This window comes from Carassius carassius, chromosome 43 (genome assembly GCF_963082965.1).
Source record: "Carassius carassius chromosome 43, fCarCar2.1, whole genome shotgun sequence".
Taxonomy (NCBI): Eukaryota; Metazoa; Chordata; class Actinopteri; order Cypriniformes; family Cyprinidae; genus Carassius; species Carassius carassius.
This window is the reverse complement of record NC_081797.1, coordinates 12,355,124-12,373,419: the sequence shown is the minus strand read 5'-3', so window position 1 is coordinate 12,373,419 and position 18,296 is coordinate 12,355,124. Positions and strand designations below refer to the sequence as shown.

The following is an 18,296-nucleotide window of genomic DNA, read 5'->3' as shown; positions in this document are numbered from 1 at the left end:
GTTTGCCACAGCCCTTGGTGAATATTAAAATAAGCATTCTGGACAGTCCTGTAACACACTTGATCCCTATTGCTATGATTTATGGTGTAGTTATTAAATATAGGATTATGCATAGCACCATAGGGTTTGACCACTGCTCGCACGCCCAGCAGAAACAGTTCGTCCTTATGTAACAATCGTTCCATATTAAATTAAGTTGTATGATTTTTATGTGTTTAATTCTTTAATTCCAGATAAAAGTATTCGTTTTGCTTTTAAGCTCGTTTTTTTTCTCTCTTCTCTCTCTGAAGCAATGTTATGAATTATAAACAAAAAGCAGATTGATAAAACCCTGAATAGTTCTTCCTGACACAGAGCCGCGGCAGAGGTGACTAAACCCTTGTTAGTGTAACAGGAAACGGCTCGAGGTAAAATACTGCCATTTGCCTTTGATTACAATCACACCTCACGGATCAATAAAGATCACATGACCACGCAACTTGTTTAAGAGCTGCTCTGGCAGACTTGCTTGTGTTTGTTAAACGAAATTACCCCAAACAGGCTAATTCGATCGCGGCTATTTGAAAGTGTTTTTTAATTATCAAGGAAAATGGAAGTGAAAGATGCAGCTCTATGCACTAGAAAGGCCCACATTAGCATGAACACAAGATTTCAGATTAATGTCTAAGTCATCAGTACACTCAATAAATCAATTAGGTCTGCATTCAGATTTGTTCTTTACAGCACCTGCAGGCTTAATATAGCCTTAATGGGCTAAGCATGACATTTAACATGTCTTTAAGACGACATACTTCAAAATGACAGATTTTTTACAATGTAAACGGTTGTGTACCTTACGGTATATGTAAACCTGTGCTGTTTTCTCTTCCCAGACCTCTCTTTTAAAAAATGAGTGTGATAATAAACAGAAACAAAGTGAAAGTTGATTGTGCTTAGCAAGGGAGCGTTTCAGATCCGAGGGGTCAGGGGCGGTCACATTGTTGCGTTTGTTGTAAGTGCTTGAAAAAAGGCTAATTCTGGGGGTACTCTTAAGTGTATTATTTTTGACGTAGCATCACACTTCACAGGCTGTAATGTACTCTTGTGTTCTGCTCTGCAGTGAGCTGTGCGGCGCCTCACTGAGGTAGACTCTTTATTATGGCACAACAACATAATCAAAACCACAACGAAAGGCAGATTGAAAACTCTAAAAGCTTCTGTCGCGTGAAAGTCGTATTTCATATTCAAGCTCAGCTGTCATAGGAAAACACAGGCTTGCGTTTGTGCCTGTAAACCATGTGTTGAATTCAAAAGAACAACAATGAAAATGAAAAGCACTCTGTATACACTGTAATGGCTAGCCTCAACATACATTATGACAGTTCTAGAGCAGATATTGTTCTCTTGCCCTGCCTAAAACTCCAGTTACTCAGAGGCACTTTCACCTGTCTGGTTGCTGAGGGGGTCAAAGGCACTAGCAACTAATATGAGTAATTCTGCCATGATCTCTTTTGCACCCTGCTAAGATAAATTAAGTGATTTTTGATATCATAAATCCTAAATTTGATAGCAAAATGGAAGCGTGAAGTATAACTGCCCATAGTTTTCTTTTTTGTTTTTTAGAGAGAGAGAGAGAGAATGCCCATGCACAGCACTATTTAAGTTATACTACTTTTTTATAACAGGTGCGCTTAGTATGAGTATATGCATTTGATAGTATCTTGATATCTTCTTTTTCTCTGTCTTTGACTACATTTTAGATTGAAAAGTTTGCATTCCAGCGTTGGGGCTTGCATATATATTTTGTCACATTTCAGAAAATGTCAAGGAATCGACGTCCCTAGTTCCCCTGATTGTAACAACGACACCCCTATGAGGTATCTCAATTGCAACAAGCTGTATTATACCGATGTCATGCATTAAATATACTAGGATACACAGTACCTTAGTTGATTAGGCCATAATGCAGGTTCTTTTGACATGCTATGATATCATTAAGATTCTGTTTCCCGTAAGGTTAAACATTCAGTCTTTAAATACACCTAAATGATAAGCATCTCAAATCATGACACACTAGTGCACTTTTCATGGCGACAAATGAGAGGAGGTCGATGGAGAGGGGAGCTGATGGAACTGAACACAAAAGAAAAGCAAAACAGGAATGGGTTTCCTATTGTCATGTGGTAATGTCTGACGCATGCCAATATCAAAAATGAGGATAATCAAAACATGCTAACTATGAGGCTCCTCTTTCGGCATTGTGCTGTCTTATATCTAAAGGGCATGGCATTTAATCACTTGGTGATATCTAAATAACAGCATCTGCTGGAAAATAGCAGCGATGCAGATGTCCATGAGGCCATGACCTTGGCCTCCGTTCCATCCCAGCAGAAGATCAGTCTTGTTCATATAAGGTGCTTTGCTGGACAGTTAAAGAATACCACCTACGGATGAGGCTTCCACCGAAGACTGCACTTGGTCTTTTATGCACGTTCCCGGATGCAGTGTGCAGCTTGTTGAAATGTAGTCTGCAGTCCATGCATGATGTTTTAGTAATCCCATCGTCAAGAGTCCTTCAATGCCTATGGACGTTAGCTAGGTGCTCAAAGACTTTTTTCTTAATCATCCTCTTTGGAAATGCATTTACATTAAGTATATACCGAATCATCAGCCTCATTTGCTGCAGTTATGTTCCATATGTTTTTGTGTAGTATTTTTCTTTCATCTGCATTGTAGAGATATTCGCAGTGCAAGGGCTCACAAGAGGAGGTAAAGTAAGCATTCGTATGTACGTGACTGAATTTTCTAGTGTGTCTCTAGACATCGGTTAGCAGCTTACTTTTGTTCACACAGTTCTGATTAGGGATAGTGCAGTTGCCAGTTCTGAGGTTGGCCTCTCTGAAGTTGTCGATGCTGTTGTTTATGTCTCCGTCTATCTCCATGTACTCAGACTTGCTGACGGTCGAGGAGCTGCGACGACTCGAGTTGGAATCAGAGGCAATGTTTGGGTTGCTCACGTTGAGGAGTTGGGCCTGCTCCTCTCCTTCGGTTTCTCTATGGTAAAAATAGTTGAAGTTGGACACGATGACAGGCACCGGGAGGGCGATGGTCAGCACACCAGCAATGGCGCACAGGGAACCCACGATCTTGCCCCCTATAGTCACTGGCACCATGTCCCCGTAGCCTACGGTGGTCATCGACACAACCGCCCACCAGAACGCATCTGGGATGCTGGTGAAGAAGGACTCTTTTTCCTCTGCCTCTGCGAAATACACAGCACTGGAGAACAATATGACACCAATGAAGAGGAAGAAAATTAGCAATCCAAGCTCTCGCATACTGGCTTTGAGGGTTTGTCCCAAAATCTGTAGGCCTTTGGAGTGCCTGGATAGCTTAAAGATCCTGAACACCCTGACCAGACGGATCACCCTGAGGATGGCCAGTGATGTTGCCTGCTCGCCCTTTCCTTCCTTTTCTCCATCTGCGTCCTCTGCTAACTCTGTACCAAGTGTGATGAAGTAGGGGAAGATGGCCACAATGTCTATGGTGTTCATCATGTTCTTAAAGAAGGCTGCTTTGCTCGGGCACGCAAAGAAGCGTACTATCAGTTCGAATGAGAACCAGATGATGCAGAGGGTCTCTACAATAAAGAATGGATCGGTCAAGATGTTTGGTTTGGTGTAGAAGGTGCTGTTTCCTATAGTCACCTCCTTAGGTTCCCCTTTCAGTTCAGGTAAAGTCTCCAAACAGAAAATGACAATAGAAATTAAAATAACCATAACAGACACAATAGCTATTCCTCTGGCTGCCCCTGAGCTTTCGGGATGCTCGAACAGAAGCCAGATTTGCCGTTGAAACTCACGCTCCGGTAAAGGGCGCTCTTCCTCGCGAATGAAGCCCTCGTCTTCGCGAAACTTCTCCATCGCCTCGACCCCAAGTTCATAGAACTTAATTTCTTCTGAGAACATATCCAAGGGGACGTTTGCAGGCCTTCTCAGTCTCCCCCCAGACTGATAGTAATAGAGGATGGCATCGAAGCTCGGACGATTTCTGTCGAAGAAGTACTCGTTTCTCAAGGGATCGAAATAACGCATTCGTTTCTTTGGGTTACCTAATAGAGTCTCTGGAAACTGGGCGAGAGTTTTGAGCTGGGTCTCGAAGCGCAGCCCTGCAATGTTGATGACCACCCGTTCACAGCATTCGTGATCGTCGTGGTCAGGGGGGTATGTGTCCTGCGGATGCCCCGGCACAGCAGATGTCTCATCCATGTTGTCCCCAGCCACGACTGTCATCCTGCAGGTCAAAGTTGGAGCTCCGCAGGAGTTAATTTAATTGAGTAGACATCCAACTGCCCTCCCAAAGGCGTCACTTTCCTTCCTTTTTTCCGTTTCCAGACCCTCAAATCTATCTTGAACCCAGGGTACAGGGTATAACTTGATCTTTCCTCAGTGTGGCCCCACTGCGGTTGTCACTGATTCGACCATCGCTCCGTTCCGCTGCATCCACTACAGCTGCCTCTGTCACCGAGACAGAGAAAAATGGATCGAACAGCGGCGATATTTGCTAGCTCAGCAAGTTCACAATACTTATTTATTTACTTGTGATTGTACGTATAAATCAGAGAAGAGCATAGCCTTAAGGGTGCAATTCTGAATTATAATGCTCATTCAGGTTATTGAAAAAACGTGACAGGACAGGCTCACTTTTACTCCATCACCATATACATACAGTCTCACTATATATTACTGAATTGCTTATAGCTAAGTGATAGGTGAACATTAAATTGATAGGAAAACATGAGAATGACTTTCACTTCATGCTTATTCATATAGTTTTAGTGCTCACCTTGCTTCTGAAGGAATGCGTCTTCTGCCAGCAGTCTCCTGTCAGTAATGCACCTTTTGTTGGAGAATATACGCTTGTTAAAGATTCTTCACATCTTCGCATTTTCAAACTGTTCGGTCGCGGTCCATAAATGTCAGATCCATAACGGAAATGATTCAGGACATTCGCAAATGCATCGCAAACGCGATGCTATAATGAAAAAAAAAAAAAAAAATAATAATAATAATATGGCTTTGAGATGTATTACAAAGCTTCACATTCAATATAAACGTGTGCTAAAAGACAAGAAGCGGAAAAAAGGCTGAAAGAAAACATGAAGCCGCAACGTCCTCCCTCCACTCCTGCTCGTGCGGCGGCACCTTGGTGTAAATGGCTTATACTGCATAAGAAATTGTAATGCTGCAGCTCAGCTCAGGCGGGAGATACATTAATGGGCAAAAACGAACCATACCATTTCCAGACATTACTGCATCAGCAAAATTTCCATCTTACGAGTAGACAAGATGAGAGCGGTCTGTTTTTTCTGGACACACTGACAGGGGGGTATGGATGCAAAAGGCTTCTTAAAGAGGGGATCAATAAGGGGAGAGGGAATAATTCCTTAATCATGCCCAACATATTGTTGCACTGTATTGCACATGGGGGAACGCGGAGCGGGAGGGGGGGGGGGGGGGGGTTCAGGACGGTACGGGGGAGGGGTTCGACGCAATGCAGACCGCGCGTGGCCACAAGTGTTGTCCACGCAATGCGCGAGAGCATTTATGTGCCAGCACTGGCGCAGTATCTGATTCGCCGAGCACTAATGTGCACAGATACTTTAACTGACCACAGTAGCCAATAACCACAATAAAAAGACGGCTTCTCTAAGGTGCGCTTTTTGTGCAATGCTGCGACTTTTTTTTCCACCCAAAAGAGTTCAAGAGCCGCACATCTCCATGCGTGGTGTTCAGACTGGATCGTGCGGGGGCTGGAATATTTATAGAATAACGTGGGTGTATGTACTCGGTCGGACGGTGATTTTTGCAGCACACTCGGTTAGAGTGCTTTCCAGCAGACGCTGATTGTAGAATTACCTAGAATTCCCCCCAAACGTTTGAATGTTTGGATTTCAACATCATTTCTGTCATGGTGGAGAAATCACTTTGTATAGCCTAATTCAATTATACAGACATGATATGATGTCCGACATGACAGAAAAGAGATATTTTGAATATGCTGAGGTGTCAATGTATAGGCCTAATGTAATTATTGCATACACGTTCAACAAAAATATTATTTATTTTTCAATAAAAATATGATTTAATGATTCTTAAACGTGGTGTAGGCTATTAGGTGAACACTATTCTTTTCCTTACATCTTAAAATATTGTTTTCAAAGTTTTAAGCAATGAAACTTCCTCAGATATTGTTTTTGCAATGTCCTCTGATATACCTTTTTCTAGGGTTACTTCATTTACCCTTTACTGAGCAAAATGTAGCCAATATGAAAACATATTATAAAGTCTAAACTGTACTTTTTACGTTAGTAGACAATAATGTTTTAAAACAATTTCTATGATGTTGCTGTCAACATCTGAGAATTTTCACAATTTATCATTTTAACTTTGTATTTTACAAAGCCATGATTTAGCCTACTTTAAGCTTTAAACTTATATGTTCAGTACAAAATAATAAAATATAATAAACTTAAAAATTTTAATGGATTTAATAAACATCACTGACCTATATATATTTCAATATGAAACAATTCAATATAATTCCGATTATGATGTAATAATACTTTCCTTGATTAAATGAACATCATTTTTTGAATGTTTGTTGACGGTGACGTTTCCTCCAATTCACCAATAGGTGGCGCACAAACACCATAAAACCGATGCAAACACCACCACCATGACTGAGCTATGCGTGACATCCCCTATTAGTGTTTGGAACGTGTAAAAGAAATTGAGACTTAGTTCAGAAAGGGGAAGCTTGAATAAAAAAAATACCTAAAATAAATATGAGCTATGTATAAGATGACATATGAACTTATATGAATTGCTAGCTAGTCTACATACTACAGTAAACATATCAAGTTGATTTGAGTACTAATTGGTTTTAGACAAATCCTAAATTTTTCCATCAGCCAAACAGAGTACAAGCACTACAGTGTTCATTATGAGGCTCAGCAGCTGGAGTGAGTGAGCTCTTAACTGCTAAATATCATGAATAAGAAATGGGCAGCCCTTTTCTCCCTTACCTTTCAGTGACTTCCCCTCAGTACATATATACTTTTCAGTGAGCAGTGATTCGTTCAGTCAACATAAATGCATCAGTAGTCGTTAAACAGAGCTGTCTGAAGTGTAGATCCCAACTGTTATACATTATTAATGGAGTAATTGTTCAGTTTTGTAAGTGTTTCATTGCTCTGTTTAAACTGACCATTACCATATTACTTTATCTTGATTTTTGGAGACATAACATGATTGCATGCCTCAACATAAAAAAAAAAAGTACATCCACTAAGCACAATTTAGTTACATTTCAAGTGTCTGTTAAGCTCTGATGCAGGACATCCAATGAGCTTTCCCCAGAGATATGTCTGGTCAGCATTATTATTGCAGGTAACATGCAACAATGCTACACCAGATCATGCATCATCAGCATCTTAGTATTGTAATAAATGACAAAAAACATCTTTCACAGGGAAAAGATATTCCGCAAAAAGCTATTTCAGAAAATAAAAAAATCACAGGACTTTTGTTCACTCAGTCATTTATTATTAGTCTGCAGTCCATAATGTAAAGTTTACTTTAGAACTTAATTTATCAAGAGAAATGATGCAAACAACGTTTGATTATGAATGTGACAAAATATTTATTTATCAAAAATAAGTTAACAATTAATACCTCATTAACATGTAACAAAAATAGCTTGTCCACTTGGTCTGCAGCTGTCATGTGGGCAGGTTAACTGGCCAAGATGTTAAGGTAACAGGCATACAGTGTCAGACCATATAATTACATTTTATCCTGAGAAAAGACAACATATGCAAAGAACATCTTTTGCATGTTAAAAGCACACAGATTACACAAGGCAGAGATTGAGATATTTTAAAGAACAATAGGCTATCTCACAAGGCAAAGACATGAAAGCTTAAATAAAGCTTAAAACATTTTATAAATGATATGTCAATTATTTCTAGATTACAAATATTTTACAATAGGCTATACATTACTACAAAGATAATATAAATATAATGTTCAGTAGCGGCCTGTGAGAATTTTTTTGAGAGGCTGATTTGTAAATTAATAGGCTACTAATTGATGAACCAAATATTTAGCCTATTTATATATTTACGGACAATTGTGCTTAAGCTACGTACACAAATGATACATTCGATATAAACATAGCATTGATAATAGCGTTATAATCGCAATAATAAATCAACGGGGGAAAAAATTTGCATATATACGCCTGACCAGGATTCTCTGTGAAATCTTACAAGAACCATTCAAATTTGGCGCAGAATTATGTTAAAGCTATTTATATCAGAACAAACACCACTGATGTGGAAACCAGGAAAAACATAAATAAACAGATCACCACCATTCACCATGGATTTTTACATAGTAAAACTACAAGAACAACTTGTGGCAGAAATTGTCTAATGTTTTCTAGTGTTATTAAATGCTTTACACAACTTTTGATAACAGTGAAAAAAAGTTTATTTTATCTGCATCTCAACTACCCAGACAGCACAAGTACATCTGTGAGACGTCTGCTAATGCTCTGGGAAACATCTGCTGTGTAATCTTGACAAACGCAGTTTTACATGCATTCTAATAAATGTCTATTTGACATCTGACAGGAAACGTCTTAGAGACATGTTGCAGATGAGAAAACACTCAAAAATAAAAAATACATCTTGCATATATAATTGCAGACATCAAATAGACATCTCTGAGATGTACATGTGTGATATAGAATGAGTTATTTACTGTCAGGTGTTGGTGCCACCTTCTGTAGAACTTAACGGCACTGGTGCTGGTGTCTTCAAATGTTAGTCTGGAGCCCTACAATGGTTCTTGAAGTCAGAAAAGTCATAACAACGTTAGAAGAATGTTGTCTGTGGTATATTTTCACTGCAAAACAATAAGAAATGGTGCAAATTTTGAGAAAAGCCGCAGCAAAATCAGTCAATTTAGGCCGCAAAAATCGGAAAAGCATCCCAAGAAATCTTGGAGGGACTGCTTCCGCATAATATTATAAATATCATATGGATTATACACATTAATGGGAACATTGAAAAAGTGAATTATATCAGTTAGTCTGTTTGTTCCTTTCACCTTCTTTCTCTGACAGACCGCTACTGACGAAAATACACACATATTGCTTGTTTATGCAGGTGATATGAACTTCTGTCTTCTTTATAGAGAAGAAATGTCGTCATACAGCTTCTGCTTCCTGCAATTAGAAGTAACATCAATGTGCTGACAGAAAATGAGACATGCAGCTATCATTAAATGTGACATTTGTGTTTTGAGTTTACTGCTAGGCTCAGGTGTAATGTAGCCTAGTACTCTGTAAAGAACCCTTAATTTTACAGCTGCTGAAGTGTAGGCTTAGGTTCTGTCCCAAATTACATATTATGCACTTATATTATGCACTATGTACTCAGAATTCCAATGTATGATTTGTATAAGGTCATAAGGTTATTTTAACACCAAACATTGGAGTCCAATAGCCCTTCTGTTATGTAAGGAAAGCTGTGACAGTTGAGTGCACAAATTGTCCATCACAACCAAGGGCAAAACTCAACTGGGAATCATTTTTGTGAATGTAAATTGATGAAGTCTTCTGCATAACTTTTGTCCTGCTAATCCGTTAGATTTGGAATATTCTGAAAAGAAAGAAAAAGCTAGGCCTACATACTTATTTAATTGTAACAAAATGAATAAATTCTGGGTTGATTAAGTTTTCCTTTTTCAGCCTTATGGGTGTTAATTAGTCCTCCAAAAAATGTTTTATATATATATATATATATATATATATATATATATATATATATATATATATATATATATATATATATATATATATATATATATACACACACACACACACACACACACACACACACACACACAATATTTTATATACATAAAACCCAGGTCAAACATTCCAATTCAGTGCATCAAGTGCAAGTAGCACTTGACGTCATGAACACACTATTCGCACTATTTATGTAGCCTACTACAAAATGGAACAGAACAGCGCATAAGTTGGAAAACTGAGGCGCGCCTTTTAATGTTAGTAAACATTCTGAGACGACGTAAGGCTCAAAGTGCTTTTTGCTTTCAATCTACTGGCCGTTTATGGTTGCCAAGCAACGTAGAAGCTTGGAGCACTAATTTAGAATTCAACTGTGACATATCTACAACAGCTCTGAATTAGCTCCATCCACACAAACTCTTCTGTAACTCTAGAAACAAGAAGCCCAAAGTATTTAGACAGCAAGACTAATACTTACACAGATGCGCGCGCTTTTGGTGCTCTCATACATCTGTGAGTTTGCCTGTATATTCCTCTGATGGATTGAAATTTAACACGCTTATTGAATTCCACTCGTCGTCATCTGAGTGCTCTGATATTACTAGAGAGGGTTTACTGTCGCTTTTATTTTGGTCGCACAGGACAGGCAACCGGCGAGCGCAAGTTACGTGCGTGTATTCCACTTGCTCCTCCTCGCTGTGCTCTCGGTGATAGAAATAATTAAAGTTCGACACGATTACTGGTACAGGCAAGGCGATTGAAAGAACTCCTGCAATGGCACACATCGACCCAATAATTTTGCCTCCTATTGTCACTGGGTACATGTCACCATATCCCACAGTGGTCATGGTAACAACCGCCCACCAGAACGCGTCTGGGATACTAGTAAAAGACGATTCCGGGTCATCCACCTCGGCGAAGTACACCGCACTGGAGAACAATATAATGCCGATGATAAGGAAAAATATCAGCAGTCCAAGCTCTCGCATACTCGCTCGTAGGGTCTGCCCGAGGATTTGGAGACCCTTGGAGTGCCGTGAGAGTTTGAAAATCCTGAAGACGCGCACCAAGCGGATGACTCTCAGAATGGCGAGAGACGTGGTCTGCTGTGAGTTCGACTCCACTTCGCTAAGATCTAAACCCAAAGTAATGAAATATGGAAGAATGGCTACAATATCTATGATGTTCATGATGTCTTTGAAGAAGGCGGGCTTGCTCGGGCATGCAAGAAACCTCACAAACAGTTCGAAGGAAAACCAGACGACGCAGATGGTCTCCAACAAGAAGAACGGATCCGTGAACGTACTAGATCTTTTCCCAGCAGTCGTTCCGTTCGGCGCAAGGTGGTTGTTGAACACACGATCATCCTCTCTAAATTCCGGCAAGGTTTCTAAACAGAAGATAACAATGGATATCAGGATGATCATTACGGATACTATAGCGATCATCCTGGCTGGACCTGAGCTGTCGGGATACTCGAACAGCAGCCAGATTTGACGCTTAAACCCACTGGGCGGAACGGGACGCTCGTCTTCTTTTAACAAACCCTCGTCCTCTCGGAAACGATCGATGACGTCATCGCCGATTTCGTAAAATTTGATTTCATCCATAAAGATCTCAACCGGCACGTTGATGGGTCTCCGAAGCCTCCCGCCGGACTGATAGTAATACAGGATGGCATCAAAACTGGGTCGGTTCCTGTCGAAGAAGAACTCGTTCCTGAGCGGGTCGTAGAACCGCATCCTTTTAACCGGGTCTCCCAGTAACGTGTTCGGATACCTTGCGAGGGTTTTGAGTTGAGTTTCGAAACGCAGACCTGAAATGTTGATGGTGACTAGTTTGCAGCACTCCTGGTCAGGGGGCTCCACTTCACAGACGTCCTGGAAGAGGACGGCGTGGTCCACACTCTCATCGTGGTTCTCTCGGGACATCTTTGCCCCTCGAGAGTGTTGTCTGTTGTGCCTCCACGACTTTCCGCCACTCCACCAGTTTTTTGGATCCGATAGCTCCAGCCTGACGGAGGTAGAGCCCTAAACTAACTTCTAACAGCTACTAAGCTACCTTCTAAAAGTTTAACAACTTTTTTTAACTAGTTTATTGGTGTAATGCAATAGAAGTCATTCTGACAACATGCTCAGCCGAGAGCTCAAACAGATATAGTACCACACAGACTGCTTAAGACAGCAGAGGGTGGGCTGACTTTGATTGGCACACCGAAGCAATGCGCGCGCGTCGGGTGTTTGTGGCACGAAGTTAGAACCTGTAATTTAAAGATTTAAGAACTAGACGTTTTTTTTTTTTTTTTTTTTTTTTTTATCATATGTTTTACTTATAAATAAATAACTTACACAAGATAGACTATATAAAATAAATGATTGTGAAACAACTTTTATTGTTGCCGCTTTTTCGGAAATGACCCATTTGCTCATAATTACGATAACTTTTTAAGTATTTTGTGAATTCAGAAATGCTTCCAAACATCCCAAAACTCTCGCGGTGCTGCTCCAGACAGGACCTCTTGAACTGCCTCTTGAACTTGAAAATGCTGGCGTTTCTGACACATGAGCATCCCACAGGGCGACTGCTTGAGAAGAGTCATTAGCAGGCGTTACATTGGCCGACTTTACAACTAACACCATGAGGGCCCGAGCAGAAATGGGATGATGCCTCAGGTTCACTGGTGCTGATTGATATGGATTAAGAGAAAGAGAGAATCACCACACCTCTGACACCTGTGTTCACCTGTGATCACCTGGCTCAGTAATGATTCTCTTTTGCTTGCTTGTTTGTTTATTTATTTATTATAGACCAGTGTGCACTGATTTTTTTATCTATTTATTTTATTTTCATCAGCCAGTCAGGGACCTTGACATAAGGGATTCTCATTAACATCATTAACAACTTGTCAAAATAACGACAGTGCCCATTTTGACAAGTGTAAGGGCTTGTTCGTACACCAAGGGATAACCACAACTAGGCTATAAAGCTTTAATAATTGTTTTAATTCTATGAGAATAGGTAACAGTTATAACAATAATGACAGAGGAAAAATATCATTTGAATCACTTTCAGAATGATTGCAGATGATGAAAGACAAAAACACTCAAAGCCAATCAGAATCCACATGACTTTAAAGGGATATTCCACCCCAAAATGAAAATTTTGTCATCAATCACTTACCCCCATGCCGTTCCAAACCCGTAAAATCTTTGTTCGTCTTCGGAACACAATTTATTTTGGACGAAAACCGGGAGGCTTGTGACTGTCCCATAGACTGCCAAGTAAGTTACACTGACAAGGTCCAGATAAGTATGAAAAGCATCGTGAGAATAGTCCATCTGCCATCAGTGGTTCAACTGTAATGTTATGAAGCGTCGAGAATACTTTAATAAAACATAAATAAAGACTTTATTCAATGATTTGTCTCCTCTATGTCTGTATGTAGCACCATTTTGGAGAATATGAGTTGGACGCTGGCAGCGTACACTTCTGTGACAGCCGCGCCACAAGGATGTGCGTTTTTCTTTCAAATCACATAAATACACACAGAAAACGTATACTTGTGGCGCAGCTGACACAGTATAGTGTACACTGCCTGCGTCCAACTCATATTTTTCTGGATCTTGACAGTGTAACTTACTTGGCAGTCTATGGGACAGCAACAAGCCTCCTGGCTTTCATCCAAAATATGTTAAAATGTGTTCCGAAGACGAACAACGCTTTTACAGGTTTGGAACGACATGGGAGTAAGTGATTAATGAAAAAAATTTCATTTTGGGGTGGAGTAACCCTTTAAAGAGCTGGCATCGCACACTTATAATAAATAGAATGTTATGCTGTGTTGGTGCAGACGCTAGTTATAGTCATCGTCAATGCTGAGTGTAATGCATTACTAAATAATTAATTACTGTAATTTACGTGAAAACATAAAGGGATTGCTCATAATTGTTCTGTAATTTAGTTGTTCTGTAATTTACAGTTAGGCTACTTCTGATGTAATATACATATACTGTATCTATACATAGAAGAACAATTCTCTGTAAAACAGTGGATTTAATATCAAAATTCAACACCTAATGATACAAATGTATCTTTTGTAAGTTACCTTATAATTTCAAATACTTTAGTCAGCTAAAGAATAATTTATTTAGTTTTATATTATTTATTTGAAATAATTAAAAGAGCAGTTTCATGTCTATCATTGGTCAAGATTGACAGGATTTGGCGTTAAGTAATCCAATACATTTTAGAGAAAGTATTTGGTACAGTAATCTTATTACGCTGTTAAGGTTGTAATTAGTTGCTAGTGATTAATTATTTTTTATACTATATATTATAGTAATTTACCCAACACTGGTCAGCTTTTTTGGTTTGAATGGAACTTAACTTATATGTTGGCTAATACTGACACCAAAAAGTTTAAAACCAAAAAGTATCATTAGACTTGCAATTTATGTCAACAACAAAATGTACAGTAAGTGTTAACTACAATTATATAGTTAGATGTACTTTATGATTTCATGTAGAATTATATTTTTCTGTATTTATTCTGAGACATAGCTTATATCGTTGGATACTAATTGTAACTAGCTCAGTAGCTCTGTCTTTTTTATTAATGAAGTTTACAACACTGTTGCTTTCCGATATTAAAAATAACTTGATATAAACAGACATGATAAATCACTAAGGCACTTCCAAGCAATCAGTAACAGCAGACGGAGTCTTGGAGATGGACCCGATAAACAGGCAAATCCCTCGAGCCAGGACAGAAAAGGCCAGGGATTCCCATGAGGGGAAAATGCTGACAGTAAGCAATATGCCACCTTAATAAATGGCACCAGCGCTGGCCATGTGAGTGAAGGATGGCCCAATGGGATGAGATATCATCCGTTCACACCCAAACGTCAGCATGGAATTCCTGTAATGTTCAAATGCCGTCAGGCTCCTAGAGGAATCTGGGCTCACGTTCCACCTCGTGTGTGACCGTGTAATGGTACATGCATGGAATTGAACATGTTTTCAGCTATGACAACCCTTAGGCCCTCAAATTTCAAAGATCTTAATATGGAGCACTGTGGCACTGATAATTTTCAATGAAAGTTACTTTCTGCTTCTGTGCAGTTGTGTATATAATATTATAAGAATCTTTCCCGTGGCTAAATAAAGCTCTGATGAGTTTACCCGCTTGCATCTCTGTTCAGTTTATCAGCTCATATTACAAACTCATGTCTAACCGGCAGCTTAATACGTTCACCATCCCCTGTGTGTGATAGTACCTTAAAAAACTCTTGTGTGTGTAATAGTGGGACAAATTCGTACTCAATTACGTACTAAGTATGTTTTGGCATGCACAGTTGATTTGTATGTGAGGTCATCCTTCTTAAAGGGATTGTTTAGCCTAAAATGATATAGTTTACTCAGCCATTGTGTGAATGTCCAGGCGCCTTTTTTCCTGGACAGCAAAAGTGAATGAGAATTGAGCTATCAAGTTCCAAATATAACAAATAAGTAGAACTGTTATTGTAAAATGAAACTAAAATGTTGAAATAAAGCTGCAATAAAATGAAACATAAATATTAGATGAAAAATCCTAAATCGGACACATTGAAAGTACTAAAATGTCTGAGACTAAAATCGATTAATCACGATTAATCGCATCCAAAATGAAAGTTTGTGTTTACATGATATGTGTACTGTGACACATGCATTTAAGAAATTTTAAAATGTATGCATGTGTGCATATATATATATATATATATATATATATACACACATCATGCATACATTTGAAAACTTTTATTTTGAATGCAATTAATTGATTTGACAGCCCTAAAAGAAATATAAAAAAACATAACCAATACAAATTACTAAAGTATACAAAATTACAGAAATGTAAACTAACTATAATTAACATTATTTAAATTACTACTAAATGCTTTAACAGTACACTATATATTTATATATGGAGCACATTATATATATATTATATATATATATAATATAGTATTAATAAACTAATAATAATAGTAATATATAATAATTTAGTATAAATAAGCACAATTGAAGTCATAGTGTCTAGTTATATGTCATAGTTATATGGCTAATGTGTTATAGCTAATAGAGCAACGGCCTCTGAGCCAGAGGTGACACAGGCTGATATATGGGTGACGGGTGATGATGATAGCTTCAGGTGACAGAAGGAAGACTGCCAAGAGATTTTCCTTTAAATGATCAGCCTAAACATTTTATCCCCAGTAAACGTATTCTAACGCGACCTAAATGGACCACAAGATTGTTTGAAGCAACTTCTAATTACTAGGGTGAAAAACTTTTTTGTGGAAACAAGCTAAGAAGCACCTGCTACTGGAGCTCAGCAGGTTCGTAGTGTGAAACAGTGCTAAGTTGCTGCTGACTTCAACACCTTTAGCTGCCGTAGATCAAGGCTTCCTCCATAGAAAGTGAATACGACTGAAAGGCACTGCGCCAGTTCTTGGGGTTTGATGGTCACCGGTTTTAGCAGGGTGTCAGTTGAATTTGATGAGCATGTTTTTGCTGATAGGCGACCATGGCATGAAGCAAGGGCGTGAAACCTGAGAGTGGAGATCCGAAAGGTTGGAAGGTATCTTCTGCATGCTCTGTTCCTCTTGACTCTTTCCGGATTATGATTACAGGGCTTGATTAAGACTTGCCCTTTTTAGTCATAGACACCGTCTGCTGTCGAGCCGTGGTCGGATCTGCTGGAAGGAAGCCTTGAAGTGTGTCCTGCACAACATGAAAGCATTGGTTTTGGCTGTGAATGAACATCAAAGCAAAACTTCTTGAAGGTCATTTTAATGGATCCTTACGTTCCTATCAATTCTGAGCCAAAAGCTTAATTCTGAAGCTAAATTTGAATTTTAAAGCGTTTTTGTAACAAAAATGGGTATTTTTCTTTTCTTTACCTGTACAAAAACATGATTCATGATTCAAAAAAGGAAGATTCAGTTATTTTTATGTTGCACTACGCTGTCATCTTGGGTTTATAGTGGCACCTAGTGGTGTGGATGAAGCATTATGCAAAAACTTTAAAAAATGTATACATTTTAAATGTCATAAAAAAAATATGATCATAAAAAATATCATTCCTCAACAATTCTTAAATTGGAACGCCCATAAATCATGTAGTATCTGTAATAAACTGATACTGTAGCTGGTATGTTGACGTTCGCAATACAAGTGAACATTGTGTGCATCATGTCTCAATCATCTCAGTACACAGGATTGGGAGACACAGATGTTTTACCCACAGATGCAGCTGAAACTGTATCTAGCCCCATGAGTATCCCTCTGGACTGCCAGGAACTACAGTATTAATAGCCCTCCAGCACTTTCTAAAGAACTGTATGGGAAAAAAAGCATGCCCTGGTACATGCAATTTGTCATCAGTATGCATTCAAATAAATTAATAGTACGTTTTAATGAAGATGTATGAAATATCAATCTAAAAGTGGAGTGCTCCTTTGGCCGATTCATGCATTTATAACAGAGAAAAAGGTGAGTGGAAAGAAAAGTTCTTTTAGACTTTGTTTAGATTGATGATCAATAGCAATCTGCAATCTTTATTTAAAAATTGTGGTCACATTAGCAAATTTTTACAGGCAAAAAAGTCTAACTATTAATAGTGTAGCAATGTATAAAGCATAGTTCACAAATATGTCTCTTCCAATCCAAGCAGTCAATACTGCAATTTCATGAACCAGTTGTAAAATCTGATCCAGTTGCAAAATATGCAAGAGCAGAAATTCCTGATAGTATGGATTCCTATGAAGTGTTGTGGAGTAGTTACATGTAATAAAATTATGCAATTTAAGTACAAAATAAATGTAACTGTAATCAGTTAAATATGTGTAGTTAAATTAGTTCATTATAAAATTTTCACACAAACACACACACACTTAATTGATTTCTTTAATAAACTGCAGTGACTGCTTGCTTATGCATGCTTATTTGATAAAGGTTTTATTTCTTATTTGAGTTTATGTAAATGCATTATTTTTAAAGATTTTCACACAGTTCTTTTCCAAGGCATTCCTATCACTGCTATGTAAAGATTTCATTTTAAAAACAGTATCAGTGCTATTAACCTATGGAAGCACATGGGTAGCAAAATTACCTTTGTAGTGTGATTTGTAAAATGGCAATGCTTTATTTAAATTTAAATGTATTCATTCATATTTACATTTTCCCATACATATGTGCAACGTTTAGTGCAAAATGAATATGAAAATCCAATTATATAATTTAGATTTGCCATTTCCTACACTAGTTTTAAATGGCAAATGTAAATTATATAATTGAATTTTCATTTTGCACTAAATGTTGCACGCATGTATGGGAAAATGTACATTTAAATACAGAAATACATTGCCATTTTACATATTGCATTGTCATTTTGC

General features: G+C 38.4%; 2 protein-coding genes across 3 annotated transcripts; both read right to left on the bottom strand.

The window, feature by feature from the left end:
- Positions 1 to 1,605: 1,605 nt before the first annotated feature.
- kcna1a (potassium voltage-gated channel, shaker-related subfamily, member 1a) lies at positions 1,606 to 5,429 on the bottom strand. The gene is made up of 2 exons (XM_059536264.1): positions 4,825 to 5,429; positions 1,606 to 4,496 (listed from the first exon to the last, which is right to left on the bottom strand). Exon 2 carries the CDS (start codon positions 4,269 to 4,271, stop codon positions 2,796 to 2,798), a length of 1,476 nt encoding a protein of 491 aa, XP_059392247.1. The 5' UTR covers positions 4,272 to 4,496; positions 4,825 to 5,429; the 3' UTR covers positions 1,606 to 2,795.
- Positions 5,430 to 7,658: 2,229 nt separating this feature from the next.
- kcna6a (potassium voltage-gated channel, shaker-related, subfamily, member 6 a) lies at positions 7,659 to 12,018 on the bottom strand. Of its 2 annotated transcripts, XR_009426834.1 has the most exons (3): positions 10,340 to 12,018; positions 9,196 to 9,273; positions 7,659 to 8,893 (listed from the first exon to the last, which is right to left on the bottom strand). XR_009426834.1 is itself a non-coding variant. In XM_059536209.1 (2 exons), the coding sequence occupies exon 1, from the start codon at positions 11,790 to 11,792 to the stop codon at positions 10,365 to 10,367; it is 1,428 nt and encodes a 475-aa protein (XP_059392192.1). In that variant the 5' UTR covers positions 11,793 to 12,018; the 3' UTR covers positions 7,659 to 9,273; positions 10,340 to 10,364. The 2 variants fall into 2 exon arrangements, 1 of the variants encoding a protein (XP_059392192.1); XM_059536209.1 differs by having other exon boundaries at positions 7,659 to 9,273.
- Between the last annotated feature and the right edge of the window lie 6,278 nt (positions 12,019 to 18,296).